Here is a 19,944-nt window from a genome sequence, read left to right as displayed (position 1 = left end):
CTTCAGGAGAGCCTCTAAGACCATTCCACAAGTATTTCCACTAGACAGTTCTTGGGCTGACCCTGTTCTAGATTCTAGGAATGCAGCTATGAATAAGACAAACATAGTTCCTGCGCTAGTGAAGCTTAATCAAATATTTAATGCAATAAAGCAATAAGCAAGATAATTTCAGATAGTTCTGTAAAGACAAGGTGAGGAAATAACTAGATTGGGTGGTCAGGGTAAGTCTCTCTGTGAAGAAGCATGGCTGAGACCTGAATTACAAGAGCCATGTGAATATGTGCAGAAGAACCTTCTAAGCAGGGGTCACCGCAGATGCAATGGCCCTTAGCTGAAGGGATCCTCTTGTAATAGAGAAACTAGAAGGGCAGTGTAGCTGGAGCTCAGAAAGCCAAGGAGAGAGTGGTGGATGACAGGGAGGCAGGAACCAGACAACGCAGGGCCTTGTGGACCATGGTGAGGATTTCAGCCCTGACATTAAGGCAGGTGGGTCCTGCATCTGGACAAGGAAATGAGTCAGGCTCAATTTTCATGATCCTCATGCTGCTCCCACATTCTTAATTCAGTTACTTTTCTCTCTAAAGAACTAATCATTCCTCTTTATTTTTAACTATTGTTTTTAGTATCTTTTCAAAGTATTGGGTTGGCCAAAAAGTTCGTGCGGGTTTTGCCATAAGATGTTACAGAAAAACCCGCACGAACTTTTTGGACAACGCAATATATTCAACTACCCACATATTTTCAGAAGTGGGTGATGGTAATAAATTATATGCGTGTTCAACACTTAAATGGTAGAAATACGTCGCAGCCAGGATTCTTTTAGGGGAATCTCCTCTATTTGCCCTTGGAAATCCCATAGTCGTGGTGGAAGCAGGTGAGATTGACAGACTGACTTCTGCCTCTAGTCATAAAGGCAGCCCTTCATGATCTCTGACCTCACCTCCTCCTCTGTGCCTTTTCACTCACCACTCTGACCTCTCTGGAGGCCTCCTTCTCCCTGTCCCTTGAAGACCCCGAGGCTTTTGCACTTGCTGTTCCATCTGCCTGGAAAGCTCCTCCACCAGCTAGCCCCATGGCTCACTCTCCCTCCCCCAAGGATTGGCTCAAATGTCACCTTCTCTCTGAGGCCTGCTCTCCATCCCCACCACCCATTGCCAGCCTGCTCCACTTTCACTGCTTCCTAACACCGCTCCGTTTTCTCCTCAGCACTTATCACTTTTAACATTTTTTGTGATTTTCCTGTTGCCTGTCTCTCCCAACTAGAAAGGACGCTCCATATTGGCAGGGATTTTTGTCTTTTTGGTTAAAGGTGTATCTATCCTCAGTGCCTAGAAAAGTGCCTGGCACACACAGGTGCTCAATAATTTGATACATGAAACAGTAAATGAGTGAATGATTCACATGTCATTGCCATCAAAAGATCAAAACACTCTAGCCAGGAAAGGAGGGAGAGCACTAATTTTTAAAAACTCTAAAACATATTTAAATGTACGCTTAAGGAGAAAATAGTTTAATCCTCCTGTTGGAACACTGTTCGCAGAGCGCCTGAAAAATGGTAAACATTTGGGTGCTTGACCTACAAATCAAAATTCTGGCTAAAAATATCATGCTGAAAATTCACTAAGTTACACTTTTGTGTTTGGTTAATACTTTATCGTGCTGTTTTTGGTTTTGTCTTTATGAAAGTGCCAAAGAGATGGATGAAACTGTTTCCGAGTTTTTCAGGAGGACCATCTTGAAAATCCCATTGACTGAAATGATGACAATACTAAAAACCTGGAATTTTTTGTCTGAAAATCAACTGCAGACTGTAAACTTCCGGCAGAGAAAGGAATCTCTTGTTCAGGACTTGGTTCTGCTTTGTGAGGTAACAGTGTTCGAAATGATTAACCTTGAACATGATGCTACCCTTTGGTTTTTTTCTTTCCTTTCCTTAGTCCGAAAGAGATGTAAGGTAGCTGCTAGGCTGTGAAGTTAGGAGGGCTACGTACCACGATAGCGGAAAAGAAACTAATTTTTTTTTTAATTTGCTCTTGGCTGCGTTGGGTCTTCGTTGCTGCGCGCGGGCGTTCTCTAGTTGCGGCGAGCGAGGGCTACTCTTCATTGCGGTGCACAGGCTTCTCAGTGCGGTGGCTTCTCTTGTTGCGGAGCACGGGCTCTAGAACACGGGCTCAGTGGTTGTGGCGCACGGGCTTAGTTGCTCCATGGCATGTGGGATCCTCCCGGACCAGGGCTCGAACCCGTGTCCCCTGCATTGGCAGGTGGATTCTTAACCACTGCGCCACCAGGAAAGCTCCTCCTCATTCATTTTTAAATAAATATACTTTATGACCCAGCAATTCCACTTCGAAATTTACATATATGGAAAACATAATTTAAAAAAGGAGGTATATGTAATATCATAATTGATAAACATTTATATACCTAGTTATAGATATGTAAATATCTATATATAAAGATGTTAACTAGCATTGTTTACACACAAAAAATTGGAAACAACTATACTTAGGAGATTAGATAAATAATGATATGTCCACATAAAATATTCCTTAACCATTAAAAAGAATAAATTAGATCTTTCTGTATAACACTGAAAGAAACTATATAATATGTAAACATATAAATGTGTGTGTATAGAGCAGTGGTTCTCAGCTGGGATGATTTTGTCTCCCAGAGGACACAATGTCTGGAGACGTTTTTGGGTGTCAAAACTGTGGGATTGGGGTGCTGCTGGCTTCCAGTGGATAGAGGCCAGGAATGCTCCTTTACATCCTAGGACAGCTTCTACAACACAGCTTTATCTGACTCAAAATGTCACTAGTGCCTGGTTGAGAAAACCTGGGATAGAGGAAATCTAGACGGATACCATAGATTAAAAAAAAAAAAGTTAAAAGTGATAAATGAGGATTAGATCGGGGGAGAACAGTTGTGAGAACCTGTAATGAGACACGAATCAGAAGGTGTATGTGTTACTTAACAGAAGAGCAGAGATGGGAGACAGGTTGTCAGTAGAGTACTGAGAGAGCCCTCATCTGCTCTAAGCAATCCTAAAATGTGCTGTAGATGGGGTAGAACCACACCTATCACCACGATTACTAAAAATGGTATATTCTCTTTCAGGAAAATCATGCAAGTCTCAATGATGCAGCCCTTTTAGACATCATTTGTAAGTTTTGGTGATTTGTATTTACGCTTAACCAGTCCAGTTTCATCAGAGAGGCAGTTTTGTACGTAACGGCTCAGATTCTAGAGTCAAGTTGACCTGGTTTCATATTTCAGCTCTGTCACTTACCAGTCTTGTGTCCTTTGGCAAGTCACACGACCTTTTTTTAAGCCTCAGACTTTTCCTAAGTAAAATGGACATAATAACAGCTTCTACTTCACAGGATTGTTATGAGGGTTAAATAAGATAAGACTTGAAAAGCCCTTAGCACAGTAACTGGCATACAATAAGCACATAGTTAGTGTTTGTTAGGCTTTGTATTATTATTAACAGAATTTGAAAGTAGATGTCTGCGAATGTGTTCTAATTACAGTGCAGCCTGTAAGGAACGTAAGGATTAACAGTGACCGTACTTGCACATAGAGTGGTCATGGGGGCACTAAGTGGGAGAGGCACACATGGCTCTGGGGTCTGCATGTGCAACTAGAAGGAAATTGGGCCCCCGGCTAAGATAGGAGACACTAGAGGTGGACCAAGCTTGTCACAAATATCATGGATTAGTCTAGCATGTGTTCTATTTGAGGAAATATCTGCATTTGTATTTAAGTCCTTGCCATTTATCATGAACTTCTACACGGTGTTTAAAAGAATCATTAACGACAAAAAGTTTTTAATCTCCATTATTACGACAGCAACCTTATTCAAAGATCATTTAGCAGGCCATCTGAACTCTGAAACAGAGAACCAAGGAAGAAAATACCGGAAAGAAACAAAACCCTTTGGATGCTATCTTTCAGGGCAGGCATCACATTATACCTGATTACACCTGTTTTGGACAGAACTGGATAATCAAGAATTGTCAGGCCATCGCCATAAATGGGGTGGGATGGGGAGACAAGGATGCCAAGGCACCAAAAAAAGAAAAAAAAAAAAAGACACAGGACAAGAAAAGTAATAAGACAAAGGCACAGCAGGTTGGTGCCCTTGAGTATTGGGGCCAACAGCTCCTCTTATGGGGTGCAGAGCACCTTGGTCCTAGGACCAAAGACACAGGGATGCAGACCGAGGTCAGCGCAGGGATAGAGTAAAGCCAGGATGACAATGTGTTGGGACTGAACTCAGTAACTTCCTAGGCCCATTTTTACTCCAAGATACTCTTAAGTTTGTAACTCCTGGAGGGTGTCTTCTATATCATACATTCATTCATTCATCAAATATATATGTTTAATGCCAGCCAGTGGCTAGATGCTGGGACTACAGCAGTGAACAAGACTCAGTCCAATATCCCACAGGTACAAGCAGTGTAAAAATGAACATCTAAATGTATGCTGTAATGTCAGGTAGTGGTAAGTACTATGAAGGAAACTAAAGCAGGGTGGGATGGGGGGTCGATTTTGGTAGGGTGTTCAGGGTAGGCCATTCTGCACTGTGGCATTTTAGTAGAGGCCAGAATGAGATGTGCAGCGAGCTAGGAGAAGAGTGCTCCAGACTAAGGAAAGCCGATAGAAACACCAGTTCCAGGAGCACATCATCCCTGGCTTGCTGCGTAGATGCAGCAGTCTATGGAGTAGACCTGTGTGGACAGAATAAATGGTCTAAGAATAAATGCTAAATCTCTACTATGTTGAGTAATTCTTTATGACTTGTTTTATTTGTCTGGAGTAAATTTAATCCATTTAAAATTTATATTTTGAATAAAGTTCTGTATAACTTAATTTGTAAATTACTGTTAATTTTCTCCACTTTCACACTATTAAAAATATGTATTTATAAGTTGAAAGTTCTCTGATATGATAGTTACTCGCAAGTTCTCCTGATATGATAGTAATAAGCTCTTCCTCCCTGTCTCAGATACTCAATTTCATCGGCATCAGAAAGTTTGGGATGTTTTTCAGATGAGTAAAGGACCAGGTAATGTTTTCCATTTTTAACTGAACACTTGTATTTGATGTTTTGGCAATTTAAAAATGAGTAGCAGTTTGTTCCTCGTAAGTCTCTTTTCTTTCCAAATGCAGTGATTATTACTTATGTATAAAAAAATGAGAAATATATCTGGTGACGCTCTGTGAGGCGTACCAGCAGCGTTTGTGTGATTTGATCATTACTGCTCTTTGAGGTTACACCAAATGCTTATCTTCAGGATCTTTGTAAATGTATTGAAGACACTGTAGCTCCCTTGATTCTTCTTGATTTTTCTTTTCATTTTGACAGGTGAAGACACTGACCTTTTTGATATGGAACAATTCAAAAGTTCATTCAAGAAAATTCTTAAGAGAGCATTAAAAAATGTAAGATTAAAATTTATCTGAATTTCCATAAAATTCAATTTCACGGCATCTGTGCACTTAAAATTCGCTACTACATTCTTTTTTTCAATTCGTAAGAATTTCAGTTAGTAATATTCCATACTGTTCTATTCCGTATCAAAGACAAACGCTACTCGGTGTAAAAACTTTCCTCTCCCCTTACCTCTCAATTCAGGGGCACTGCTTCTTTCTCAAGAGCAGCACTGCCCGGTAGGACTGTACAACGATGGAACTGTTCTAGATCAGCACCGTCCAGGACCCAGCTAGTAGCCAAGTGTGGCTGGTGTGACTGAGAAACTAAAATGTTCGTCGTGTTTAACTGTGATGAATTTTAGTTAAATGGCCCTAGGTGGCTCGTGGTCACAATGTTAGGGTAGCTCGAGAGCACAGAAGAGTCCTCAGCTGCCAGTCTGTTTCCACAGGTACCACCTCAACATCTTATCCTAGGTTGAGGTGATTGCTTTTTTTTTTTTAATTTTTATTTTATATTGGAGTACAGTTGATTAACAGTGATGTGTTACAGGCATACAGGAAAGTGATTCAGTTATACCCATACAAGTATCCATTCTTTTTCAAATTCTTTTCCCATTTAGGTTATTACAGAATGTTGAGCCAAGTTCCCTGTGATATGCAGTAGGTCCTGAGGTGATCACTTTTTAACAGCCTCCCCTCCTTCATTCCCTTTCCACCTTACTCTGCCTTAGTCCTCCTTGCATATAAAGACATGCCAAAAACTGTCCCATTCACTGTGCACTGCCCGTCCTCTCTGGCATAGCGGTGTTCCCTCTTCTCTGATAAACTCCTTGACCTGTCTCTCCATCCCCTTACCTCATCCTGTCTCTAACTGGTCCTGCTTTCTACTTACCCACCTGTCACCGAACATATTCCCTCATCTCCTTTCTTATAATGACCCTCTGTGTGTGCTGTGAATCCATCTCCTATGTCCTCATCCAACATACCTGCTTTATTTTCCTCTGTTCTCTTGCATCCTTAATCTCTTGCCTCTTCTGATTCCTACTATACTGCTTATAAATGTGCTCAGGTCTCAGTAAAAGTACATCCTTTCCCCAGGCTCATCCTCAAGCTCTGTTCTTTCTGCCACAAGACTCTTGGAGGGAAATATTTCTTCTTGCTCCAGATGTGTCCCACACGTGGAAGCAATCCCACTGGCCCCTCCTCACCGCCCCCTTCACTTTCCTCCAGCAGGAGCAGGGCCTTAGCCTGAGTGAGAGCAGCTGCCTGCAGGCAGCACCTATTCTGGTCTGTTCCTCCAGGGCCGGCTCTGCCCCTGCAGGGAGACCACTCAGCGTGGTCCTGCCAGTTACCATGTAGGCTGCTCTGCCTGCTTCTGGATTTGGTATCAGGAGGGCCACTTGCCTGGAGCAAACTCCCCATTCCTTTAATCGCTGTATTTTTTAAAACATTTCAATAACCCTTAAGACAAGTCAACCGGGCCCCTACCCCCAATTACTCTTCTTTGTCAAAAATGTCCTAACTGTTTCTCCAGATGAATCTTAGGAACATTTTCTCAGGTTTACAGAACAAAACGAAATCTTCAGCCGTTTGAGTAGGGGTGCATTTATTTATTTTTTGACTGCGCCACACGGCTTATAGAATCTTAGCTGCCTGACCAGCGACTGAACCCAGGACCTCAGCAGTGAGAGCACAGAGTCCTAACCACTGGACCACCAGGGAATTCCCTGCATTTAATTTATAAATTAATTCAAAGAAAATTGTGAACCAAGAGAAGGTATGTCTCCTTTTTTTTTTTAATTTTGTGAATAAGCAAGCACTTTTTTTTACCTTGCTCCTAAGTTCTTATTTTGGATTATATTATTTGAAAACTCTTCTTACCATGAAATTATGAACTTTGCAGACATTACAGGAGAGTCCTGTCTGGACTGTGGCTGTGGCACATGCACCTGCTTTTTTTTTTTTAAACAAAGAGCCTCATTACCACATGACCCCTGGCCAGCCCTCCACAAGTGTTGTGGATATGTGGTTTGGACCCTTCTGGAAGCAGCCTTCTTATGAAGCTGAACATGACTGGCTAACTCATCTTGAGAAACACTCGTATCTCTCTCTCTCTCTCTCTCTCTCTCTCTGGTCCAGTTCAGAGTTTATCCGCATCTTCCCTCCCAACACCTTCTCACTTGATGGTCTTTCCTGTCCCTGTTTTAGGCACCAGGAACTTCTGTTCTTTTAACCCCAGGCCACTGCCCTCACCAGGCATGGAGAAAAGAGTCTGAAACACTCACATTTCCTCCCACTTTGATGCCCATGTATTTCAGTTGTTAGATTTCTCTTTTCTTATCACTACCAAAAGCTTTTGCCTCCTGAATGAATTTCAGGCACACTAGCGGGGGAGGCTGGGGGGACAAAGGAGCTTTTTTACTGATCATATCTGTCCTGCTTGAAAGGCCAGCTAGAGAGTGACGTGCTTTGTATACTGCAGGTTTTAGATGAGGATGAGCAGGTAAAGGCCGTGTGTCTTCTCTGTCTCCCCGTCCCTCTACTCTGAGCTGGCCCACGTGTCCTCAGCCCTTTCCTCAACTGACTGAGGACTCCCGGCTTATCTTCACCTTCCTCCACATAACTTAACTAGTGGCTGGATAACTCCACTTTCCCAAAGGCTGATGATGGTGACGTCATGACAAATAGCACCTCCTGGTGCCCAGGAGTGAAGAGTGACTCACCTGCTGCTCTAGGATAGGCACCTTAACCTTTTTGTGCCAAGGACCCTTTGGCTATTAGTGAAGCTTATGGACCACTTCTCAGAAGAGTATATTTAAATGCTATAAAATAAAATCCATAGACTCACAGGGGAAACAAATGGTATTAAAACTACAGTTAAGGTATTAAAATGGCAAATTGTGATAAGTAATGCATGTGCTTCTTTATTAACACAATAAATAATCTCATGATGGGTCTAAAAGCAACTAGTTTCAAAGTACTAATAGGTGTAAATGATATTTTTGAGGCATGTGCAACAATTATAATATGATAAGAGTATTTGGGATTTCTATGGACAACAAAGTAACGGGTCTTAAAATTCCACTGTTTTGATGCCTACTTTCCAGTTGAAGGAGATGCTAAATTGCAGTTAGAAATTAGTACAAATAAAGATGAAATTTTTCCCCCACCAAGTCCACAGATGCCCTGAATTCTAACCATGGACTTCAGGTAAAGAACTCCTGCCCTGAACCAATGGGGGAGAGAAGCTGATATGAAAGGTCACAGGGAGCCTAACTGGGGAGTGATGGGTGGAGAGTGAGTGAGTGAGTGAGTGAGTGAGTGTGTGTGTGTGTGTGTGTGTGTGTGTGTGTGTGTGTGTGTGAGAGAGAGAGAGAGAGAGAGAGAGAGAGAGAGAGAGAGATTAACTGCACATCATACCAGGTAAAACTCTTCAAAATACAAAGTTCTTGGAAAAACTTACAAAGAAGAGACAAACTAAAAACTGCTTCAATCGTAAGGTAGCATATTTTTTGTCCCTTTCTATGCCTGTACCATGTAGTATAATAATGATGGTCTGTGTTAAGTATGTTAATGTTAAATATGTGGTGATTCTTTGTATTGTAAGCTTCATTTGATTCTCACGCCAAACATAGGTATGTTCAGTAGCTTGTGGGCCTTGGCCAGTTACTGACAGTTGATGGCTAGTGGAGGATACCCTGGCCAAGAGAACAGTCCCAGTTTCGCCAAACCACTTAGGACCCTTGGCCACACTCATTTATGTCATCTTAAATTTTTTTTTTTTTAATTTTTTGCCTGTTCCACATGGCATGTGGGATCTTAGTTCCCTGACCAGGGATCAAACCTGCGCCCCCCGCATTGGAAGCACGGAGTTTTAACCACGGGACCGCCAGGGAAGTCCTTTGGCTGCACTCGTTTAAGCTTGAGCAATATTAATCTGAGCTCTCCTCTGTGAAGCGCTTTATCCCAGGTATTGCAGGAGGATATCCATTGAGGTAGTTTCTTGGGAAAATAATAAATATCTATATTTGGGCCCTGCCTCTACAGGTATCTGAGTATCTTCTTTACTTTAAGAATGTGAGATGGAGCATCGGCCAGCTGGGCCAGGATTACACTGACTCTGTGGATGCCCTTTCCTCTTAGCCTATTGATTTTTAACCTTTTTTTGGACTATAGACCCTTATGAACATTTTGATAAGTGGCACAGCACCTCTCTAGAAAAGCACACCTTTAGACATGTCCATCCAACGGTGCATCCAATTCAGGAGGTCACAGACCTCTTTAAGTCCCTTCATGAGCCCTCACTTAAGTTATCCTCATTCTAGACTAGAGACTACCTGACTCCGTTGAATGCTACCAATTTTCTCCTAGCGAAAATGTGCCCTCCGTACACTACACTCAATGTTGACTTTACACACTTATTTTCTTTTGTAATGTGATGCAAAGAGGCTATTCAGAATAAGATCCTGTCCTCTTCCATTCAAGCTGGCAGAGGTCCACTGCATGCCTGCTGGGGCCGAGGGCTGTGCTGTTCATCTAGGGGAAGGTCAGACTGCTCTGTACCCTCCATGCCCCTCGTCGTGGGTTCCTTGTCTGATACACTGAGGAAATTTGGGGAAGCAACCAGATAAAGAGTGGGCAGAGTCAAAATACAGTCGGCCCTCCATATACATGGGTTCAACATCCATGGATTCAACCAACCACAAATTGAAAATATTCGGGAAAAAAAATTCTAGAAAGTTCCAAAAAGCAAAACTTGAATTTGCTTTGGGTCAGCAACTGTTTACATAGCATTCATGTTGTACTTATGATTATTTGCATAGCATTTACTTTCTATTAGGTATTATAAGTAACATGGAAATGATTTAAAGTATGTGGGAGAATCTCACAGGTTATTTGCAATTACTACACCATTTTATATGAGACTTGAGCATCCTCGGATTTTGGTATCCCGAGAGGGGTATCTGAGAGGGGTCCTGGAACCAATCATCCAGAATCCTTAGGGACAACTGTAACTGCCTTCTTTGCTAATGTCAGCAGCCATGTGATCACCAGGAATAAGATACAAGAGGGAGGAAATAAAGAGATGTGGGCAGGGGATTCCCTGGTGGTCCAGTGGTTAGAATTCCACGCTCTCACTGCCGAGGGCCCGGGTTCAATCCCTGGTCAGGGAACTAAGATCCCGCAAGCTGCGCAGCACAGCCAGGAAAAAAAAAAAAAAAACCAGGGATGTGGGCAAGCCAAGTGTGCCTGTCTCAAGTATCTCCAGGGTCTGAGCTGCAAGGGGGGCTAATAATCTAGGAGTGAGCTATTAATTCCATAGAAACTGGCAATCATATTTAAAAGTTTAGAAAGGTCTATATTTTATCCATGAAATGGAAACCATGTAGAATTTCTTATATTCTCGCTATGTAACTTTGCTTTGGGGTAATTTTTAGCACCTGAGCTAAATGCGTAAAAGCATTAGGATTAGTATTTTTTTAAGCCCATTGCTACATGGAAGTCTTACTATTAAACTTTACAGTGCATGCTAGGTCTATGTTCAATGCTAAAAATGCTTCCTTATAAGATATCTCATTTGTGAGGCTGCTTTGCTTCATAAACTCTTACAGTTTTTCAGGACAAACCCCAAGAAATTACTGAAAATTTCTGATGTCATATCCTGCTTGTAGGATTTAAAATTTTTTTCCTTCCAAAAGACTTTGCAAGGCACGAATGTATCTTTACAAAACGACCACAAAATATTTTCCCAAAGATTTCCCAAAACACTGTAATGAAGAGTAGGAGAGGGACTTCCCTGGTGGTCCAGTGGTTAAAACTCCATGCTTCCACTGCAGGGGGCATGGCTTCAATCCCTGGCTGGGGAACTAAGATCCTGCATGCCTCACGGCACGGCCAAAAAAAAAAAAAAAAAAACGTAGGAGAAAAGACTGCCAGACCTCAGCCGGTGTGCAAGATTATAATAACATCCTTCACCCCTAAAAAGCACCTGTTGTTGGTGCCACATGAGATTTTAATTAGGAAACTTACATCTTTTTTTTTTTTTTAAATAAGGTGACAGTCAGCTTCAGAGATGCTGAGGAGAATGCAGTATGGATTCGAATTGCCTGGGGAACACAGTATAGAAAGCCAAACCAGTACAAACCTGCTTACGTGGTGTATTATTCCCAAACACCATATGCTTTCACTTCTTCCTCCCAACTGAAAAGCAATCTACCCCTTCTGGGTCAGGTATGGAACCAATTACTATAAGCTATAATGCTGTATTATCCTTATCTCAGGTCCGTGTAGGTTTAAACTGCTCAATATCATTTGATATAAAATGCGACCTGTAGGGGGACTTCCCTGGCGGTCCAGTGGTTAAGTCTCCGCGCTTCCACTGCATGGGGCACAGGTTCAGTCCGTGGTCAGGGAACTAAGATCCAGTATGCTGCACGGCGCAGCCAAAAAAGAAAATACCACCTGTAATTCTTTATCTCCTAAAATAAGAAGCAGAAAACGTTATTATTCTACAAGTGGGAGGACAGCATAAGCATTGGTTTAGAACTCTTCATTACTGTCTTGTAATTGAGAAGTAGTACACAATCAAGGTAAAAATCCAACCAACATAGAAGTCTCTGAACAGTCTTTTAAGACTCCATACCCTTCTGCGCAATCCCATTCACCCAAACTAACTGCTTTTAACAGTTCTGCTATTTCCTTTCAGAAGATGTTTTATTACAAAAACCACACTGGTACATAGGGTCTGTAATTTGCTTTTTCTAACTTAACAGAACATTTCAATGAGGTTATATATGAATGTACCTCACTACTTTTTCATGACCTCATCATTTACCTATTAATGAACATTATTTTCATTTGTAACCATTTTCCCCATGTTGCGTACACAAGAAGCGTGCTTTAACAGAAGATGGTCCTCTGGTCAGAGCCTGCTTCTGTTTATGGTTCTGCCTTTGGTGTCATAGGCTTCCTAGCATCTTCCCCCAAATAAGCCATCCCTAAATTAGCCTGGCAACTGCTGCTGCTTCCACCATCTTAACATTCACAACTACAATGGTGCTTCAGTTGGTTCCAGAGCTGATTGTAGATAAGCAGCTCTGCCATCCTGGCTGCATCATCTCTAGTGCCAAGTAGAACACCAAGTCCTCCAGGCAGGCGGACTTGTCATTTAAACTCCTTAGGTGTTTACTAAAATGGCAGAAAGATTGCTACTGCTGCTCACTTCTATTTCTTTCTAACACTTAACTCTCCTTTACATTTGGAGTCTCTTCCTCCATAATAAATGGTGGTTTTCCATCCACTGACAGCCAGGTGAGTCCACCCTGTCCCACCTAGTTTAAACATCACCCCAAAAGCTAATGTTCTTTTCTAATGTGTATCTTAAGGCAAACTTATTTCTACCTTCTAGTTCCAGGTAAATACCTTATTCTATTAATTCTGTTTCAGTCTTCCAACTTGTTTCCCCAGACGATGGGAAGCTTTTATAAGTTGCATTTAATTTGCACTTTTTTCTTCAAAATTTGTCCTAGAGCATACATACATATTTGCATTTTTGTATGGCAGTATCGTAGTATTAATGACTAGTAATCAAAAATGGTAACATTTGAGTATTTACTGTTTATTCTTAACTCTGAATTTCATTTATTATAATTCCTAACTTTAAACAGGATCACTTTGGGACTTCCCTGGCAGTCCAGTGGTTAAGAGTCGTGCTTCCACTGCAGGGGGCACGGATTCGATCCCTGGCTGGGGAACTAAGATCCCACATGCTGCTTGGTGCGGCCAAGAATTAAAAAAAAAAAAATTTTTAATAAAAAAAAATAAACAGGATCACTTTTCTAAAAATGGTATTACAAAAGACCTTACATTTGTGAGAATCTTAATGCCATTAGCCCCTGTTTTTGTTTTTCAAGCTGAGTAACAGGCCATGAGATTTAATTGTTCTGGATTTTTTCCTGAACAAGTATTGTAAATACAGAGATAGACACAGTAATGCTAATAGTCTTGCTAATTTTCACTTCAAGGCACTGACAATTGCTAGCAAACACCATCAGATTGTGAAAATGGACCTCAGAAGCCGGTATCTGGACTCTCTTAAGGCTATTGTTTTTAAACAGTATAATCAGGTGAGCCCATCAGTGACTCTATTTAAAGTTAAGTCTCCATTTTCTCTTTCACACATAATTTAGAAGCTGAGCAGGTGGGAAAGTCTACCTCCAGCGATAGGAGATCACGTCAGATATCCCTGAAGTGCAGAAAGTTTTCAGTTAACATGAAAGGAAACAATATAATTTCTCTCTCTCATCTTTTTATAGTTGCGTTGTATTTTATACTGCCCATTAGTCATTAGGGTCTATGTTAGGGTCTATGTTAGGGTCCCCGTTTCCAAATCATCTATTCCAATCAGAATTTATTTTCTCTTCAGAGTAACTCGACACTGTCTTTTGAAGCTGATTATATTATTCTGTTCTGCAAGAGAGAAGCAGAATTTTTTGTCCCATCAGTCAAGCAGGTGATACAGGAGTTGGAAGTAAAGGAGAAGGCATTGGTTTATTAAGTCCCACAATTTATTTGTCAAAATTATTTGAACACATTGTTCCCCTTTAATGATAAGAACGGATCTGGCCTTGCTCCCAGGCTCAGGGGGTTTTTGTTTGTTTGTTTGTTTTTTCCTCTGCATGGCATCTGTGTGCTCAGATGTTCACATTCCTATAGGATTGTTAAGGCTCTGTGTATATCTTTGAGCCCTTAGGTATGTTATACTTATGTATTTTCATCTGTTCTAAGTAGAAAGAAGTGATGGCTCTCTGCAAGCTACTCTTTAAGGAAAAAATCTAACATTAAGAAGTTAGATAATGATTTTCTCCCACAGCAGCCCCTCCCTCTTACCTACCACCCTCCTACCAAATTGCTATCAATGGTTCTCCTATGACAGTTGCATTTCTAGAAAAATTCATATTGTCAAACACTTAATTATAAAAACAATGGCTTCAGTGGGGAAAGTAAGCGAAGGGGTCTGAGAGGTTCAGACTTACAATAGGAAAGTTATTTTTCGATAAGGAATCTCAGCAAATTTTTTACAGTTATAAAGACATATATATAAAGCTGAAACATCACATTGTAAATGCTGCCTCTGATTCCTCTAGCTTTTGCATTCACCAGCTATACTTCTTCCAGATCCATTTTTTACGTTAACAAGGTACAGAGCTCCTCAAATAAAGCAGCCATGTTGCTGGCATTCTCTGCCAACATCGCTCTAGGAGAAATGCTCAACTCAGTCTGCAAATGGCCTCAAATCTTTGTGTTGGGAAAACTAAAGATAAGATTTGCCATATTTTTGTGCATTAAAAGAATTAATATCTATACTTCAAGGTGATAAAATTAGGAAAACATTCACTTTTTTCTTTTTTCTTTTTCCTAGATCTTTGAAACTCACAACTCTACTACACCTCTACAAGAAAGAAGCCTTGGGCTAGATATAAATAGTATGTGTGTTTTAAGATAAAAACTGAAATTTGGAAGGACATTCCTTTTCAGATTTCTGTCACCCAGGAAAACATTTATGTACCAGGATGTGATTCAAAAGTATTTACTGTTTTCAGAAAATTGAAAATTACATTTCTGTTGAAGTGGGGAAGCTAAGCTACCATAATCTCTTTTAGAATTTACTAGACTGGCATCTAATAATAATCAGAACAAAAACAAAAATTAACTAACAGTTGTTGAGCATTTCTTCTGTGCCAGGCACCATACTAAGGTGTTTATATGAGTCACTTCCTATTTCTTCACAGCAGTCCCATGAACAAGCTCTTTTCATCAGGAAACTGGGTTTCAGAGAGGTTTAGTAACTTGTGAGGCAAAATCACATAGCTAGGAATCGGCAAAGCCAGGAGCGAGATCCGAATCTGAGTCTGGAGCCCAGGCTCTTAATGCTTCCTGAGTACTTTATTGCATCTCACAGGTATTGCGTTATTTACAAATTGAAGGTCTGTGGCAACCCTGCGTTGAGCAAATCTCTCAGCGCCATTTTTCCAACAGCATTTGCTCATTTCACGCCTCTGTGTCACATTTCCATAATTCTCACAATATTTCAAACTTTTTCATTATTATTATATTTGTTATGGTGATCTGTGATCAGTGATCTTTGATGTTACTACTGCAAAAAGATTACAACTCCCTGAGGGCTCAGATGATGGTTAGCATTTTTTAGCAATAAAGTACTTTTTAAATAAGGTATGTACATTGTCCTTTTAGACATAATAGTGTTGCACACTTAATAGACTGCAGTACAATATAAACATAACTTTTATATGCACTGGGAAACCAAAAAATTCAAGTGACTCACTTTATTGCAGTGGTATAGAACTGCACCCGCTTATCTCTGAGGTGTGCCTGTAATCAGAATTCTTACCCTGTTGCTACTCACAGGTGACATGAGTCCTTTCCTAGAAAACCCAGGAGAATATAGTATGAAACTACTAATGTAGATCAGAAAGTTCAGAAAAGTGATGGGGTACAATATAGATTTATAAAAATGAAAATGTTCCTCTCTCTTGGCAGTGACTTGGCAATAAAATGAAATGGTACAGCCATTATGAACTAAACATATTTATGACTTTCCAATGGCATAGGAACTGCTATTGATGTCATGTTAAGTAAAGAAAGCAGGATACAAAATTGTGTGTATTTTATAATCCCAGTTTAAAAAATACATATCTTTTTATTCACTGAAAAAAGGGTTAGACAAATAGATTAAAATGTTAACAGTACTTATCTCTGTGTGGTGGAATTATGGGTGATTTTTATTTTCTCTTACCAGCCTATACTTTCCAGCTTTTCAACAATAAATTATTACAATCGAGAAGAAACAGTAAACATTATTTTTAAGTTATGCAAGCAAGTTGAAAGGTTAGGAATGAAAGGATGATACTTTATGGATGAAATATATATTATTATAATAATATTAAATATATAACAGCTGTTTCTCTTGAAATCTTCCATCTGTAGTGGATTCAAGGATCATTCATGAAAACAAAACAGAAAAAGAGAGGGTCCAGAGAGTGACTCAAGAAATTTTTGGAGACTATCCACAACCAAGGCTAGAATTTGCACAATATAAGGTAGGACACTGCTATAAACTAACTACAACTTATCAAGATTTTTTAAAAAGAAGTAAAACTAAGTGGAAAACAGATCTAAGAAACTGTCTCTTATTCATTTGTCACTTTAATGTTGTATAAAAAGTTTATGAGTTAAAATAGACTTCTTTATCATATTTAGTAAGTTCCTCTGTTGCAAAGGAGACCTTTGGAAATTTTGAATTTGCCTTTTCATTTCACCTTTCATATTAATTCAGTTATGTATAACCAGCTGTGATCTGTATTTTTGAGAAAAAAAAAAAAAAGGTAGGTTATACCTTTCTAGCCCACCCACACCTAGAACAATGCTTGCACATGGTCAGTGCTCATAAATCTTATTAAATAAAAGAGTGAATAAATAAGTCATTACAAAGCCCAGTTGGCATCACGTGGAGAAAACCCAGCAGCCTGCAAACCTGGCTCATTACAGAAGCTTGCCCACCAGGAAAGCCAGGTGGGGGGCAAGCCCATGGCCACCATTAGAAGAATTCAAGGCTTATATCATGATCACGCTAATCTAATACTCATGCTCATACTCGTAACACCCTCCTCCCCTCAGACCTTCCAATAAAATTCTTTCTGCTTAGAAGGAACCTTCTGCAGCTACGGACCACACTTTAAGTCTACCATTGATCTGCTCACTCAGGCCCAGTGCCTGTTTGGTTTGATTTGTTTTTAGTGGGAAAAGTTGACTGACACCTTTCAAGTTATGCTCCCTGAATGGCAGGTTTCAACCCATTTCTTTTAAACAGCTCACACTCTTAAGAAAGTCATTCTCAAAGTGTGGTCCCTGGACCAGCAGAATCAGCCTCAGCTGGGAATACGGGTAAGAAAGGCAGGTTCTTGGCCCCATTCTAGTCCTACTGGATTGCGGACTCTGGAGGTGGGTCCCAGACAGCTGTCTTCACAAGCCCTCTAGCCGATTCTGCACAGAGAACCACTGATCTAGGATACATAAGATTTAGTCCACAAAAATTCTCTTTATACACATCTTAGAATGGGTCTATTCTATAAGTCAAGGCATACATTTTTTCATACCTGCTACTAATTTTTCCCTACCTTTTCTATTTTGAAAAATGTCAAACCTTCAGAAAACATGCAAGAATATTACAATGAGCATTCATTTCCCCTTTGTTTCAAAATTTACTAATGGTTAACATTTTGCCACATCTGCTTTCTTTCCCTTTCTTTATTCTGAACCATTTGTATTAACTGCAGACATTACTCACCCTCTAAATATTTCAGCATTCTGTCTCTAAATTTTAAGGATCATTTTAAGTTAAAAAAAAAATAAAATGAAGTTAGAATCTAAGAGCCAAGTACCTACTGAAGTAACAGTACTTATATATTTGATGATATGAAGGAACTGTTATTAATTTTTTTAGGTGTGGTAATGTTATGGGGGTGAAGTTTTGAAAAAGAGTCCTTTTTAGGACTCTTTTAGATACATTGAAATATTTGCAGGTGGGATACTATGGTGTCTTGGATTTGCTTGGAAATAATCCAGTGGGGGTGGGCAGTAGGGAACGGAAGGTAGGGTAATAGATGGAACAAGACAAGTCATTGTTTCAGCTGGGTGATATGCACATGGGGAGTCATTACACTGTGCTCCTCGCTTTTGTATGTTTTCTAAATCTTCTATAATAAGAAGTTAAACTGCGGTAGTGACTCAAAACACAAGACATTTTTACATCGAAATGACAGATTACAAAAAACTGCTCATTTTCCATTAAGAATGCAAACCTAATGCTCAGGTAAAGGGCATCTGAGGGCAGAACTGACATGCAAGTTCTCTTGTGTGTCAGGCACTGTGCACGCTTGGCTTTTTGCATGCGATATTGTTGGATATACTGGTTGCCTTCAATGTTTGCAATTAGCAAATTAAATGGTTCCCACCCCCATTAGTCCCTGTGTTTCTTGATAACAAGAATTAGTGAAATACATAATCCTATTTCTTTATATTTTGCCATTGCAACTGATATATTTAATCGTCACTTAAAAATATATCTGTTGACAGCTTGAAACGAAATTCAAAAGTGACCTAAATGGGGGCATCCTGGCTGAGAGAGAAGAACCCCTCCGGTGCCTAGTTAAGTTCTCTAGCCCCCATCTTCTGGAAGCACTGAAATCCTTAGCACCAGCCGGTAAGTAGTCAGGACACTTCATCAGCCAGAAGAATTAACAACATACTACATTTGACCCTCTCTTTGCTGACTAATTGCCCCTGAGCTTTCTCATGGCTCTAGTCTGCTATCCCATCATGCCCTGTTTTGCATATTCTGCTTCACTTAATGGGGGTCCATGATCCACCCTCTAATCTCGGTCATTTTTAAACTGACTCAAATCGTTGTCCCTGTGATTATTTTCATTTTCTTTTCTTTTTTTTTTTTTTTTTAATTTCAGGTATTGCAGATGCACCACTTTCTCCATTGCTCACTTGCATACCCAATAAGGGAATGAATTATTTTAAAATTAGAGATAAATAAGATGTATGTGGTTTTGTAAGTACAGCTTGACTGTATTGCATATGCATTTTATAATGACTAGCTGGATAGCTTCTATCTGCAAACTTGTTTTAGAGATTAATCCTTGATGTTGATGATTTAGAAATGTTCAGTATAATTCTTGGGACTGATTCTTTCCTCCTCCTGCAAAGCATAGCAGTTGTGGGACTTTAAGATGTGACAAGATGTCATTTCTCTCACTCCTGTCTCTCCTCAATCCTGGAGAGGTCTGGTTCCAGTTGCTGGTTTCCAGGGATTTTCTCTTAAGCCTTGGATCACAGAAAGAAGAAACAAGAAACTATACCCAACCCAAAACTTTCCAGGAGAACCATAAAATTGGTCCATTCAAAAGGTAGAATTGGGCCCATTAAGTTATTATTGCAGGAGGTAGCCTATCAGTTGATTCAGCTATATAAAATAATGATTTCATTGTAAATATGGTACTTCTCGTCTATTTTATCATACATCTGGCATTCGAACTGACAGATAATATACAGGTTTGTGAATAAAGATATTTAAAAATGGATGTATCGGTCACTTGTGGTGAAAATCCTACAGTGATCATCACTAAATTGCATGTCCTTTTACAATAACACTTTAAAATCTACTCCCTATCTTGATCCACAAAGGATTTGGGGTTTTAACAACATATGTTACAATTATGATAAAATTAAAAGGTGAGGGGCTTCCCTGGTGGCGCAGTGGTTAAGAATCCAACTGCCAATTCAGGGGACACGGGTTCGAGCCCTGGTCCAGGAAGATCCCACATGCCGCGGAGCAACTAAGCCCGGGCGCCACAACTACTGAGCCTGCGCTCTAGAGCCCGCGAGCCACAGCGACTGAGTCCACGTGCTGCAACT

At 40.2% G+C, this 19,944-nt stretch overlaps 1 protein-coding gene across 3 annotated transcripts; it reads left to right on the top strand.

The window, feature by feature from the left end:
* Positions 1 to 1,686: 1,686 nt before the first annotated feature.
* CENPN (centromere protein N) lies at positions 1,687 to 19,465 on the top strand (the record flags this gene model as incomplete). 3 transcript variants are annotated; one of them, XM_082862738.1, is made up of 10 exons in its annotated part: positions 1,687 to 1,867; positions 3,121 to 3,166; positions 5,015 to 5,074; positions 5,375 to 5,451; positions 11,497 to 11,673; positions 13,467 to 13,568; positions 14,864 to 14,927; positions 16,450 to 16,562; positions 18,598 to 18,724; positions 18,984 to 19,465. In XM_082862738.1, the coding sequence occupies 10 exons, from the start codon at positions 1,697 to 1,699 to the stop codon at positions 19,064 to 19,066; spliced, it is 1,020 nt and encodes a 339-aa protein (XP_082718864.1). In that variant the 3' UTR covers positions 19,067 to 19,465. The 3 variants fall into 3 exon arrangements, with proteins under 3 accessions (XP_082718864.1, XP_082718865.1, XP_082718866.1); XM_082862739.1 differs by lacking the exon at positions 5,015 to 5,074 and having other exon boundaries at positions 1,697 to 1,867; XM_082862740.1 differs by lacking the exon at positions 13,467 to 13,568 and having other exon boundaries at positions 1,697 to 1,867.
* Between the last annotated feature and the right edge of the window lie 479 nt (positions 19,466 to 19,944).

This window comes from Leucopleurus acutus, assembly GCF_964270905.1.
Source record: "Leucopleurus acutus genome assembly, chromosome: 20".
Classification (NCBI taxonomy): domain Eukaryota; kingdom Metazoa; phylum Chordata; class Mammalia; order Artiodactyla; family Delphinidae; genus Leucopleurus; species Leucopleurus acutus.
The sequence above is the reverse complement of the archived record's forward strand: the minus strand, read 5'-3'. Positions and strand labels throughout refer to the sequence as shown.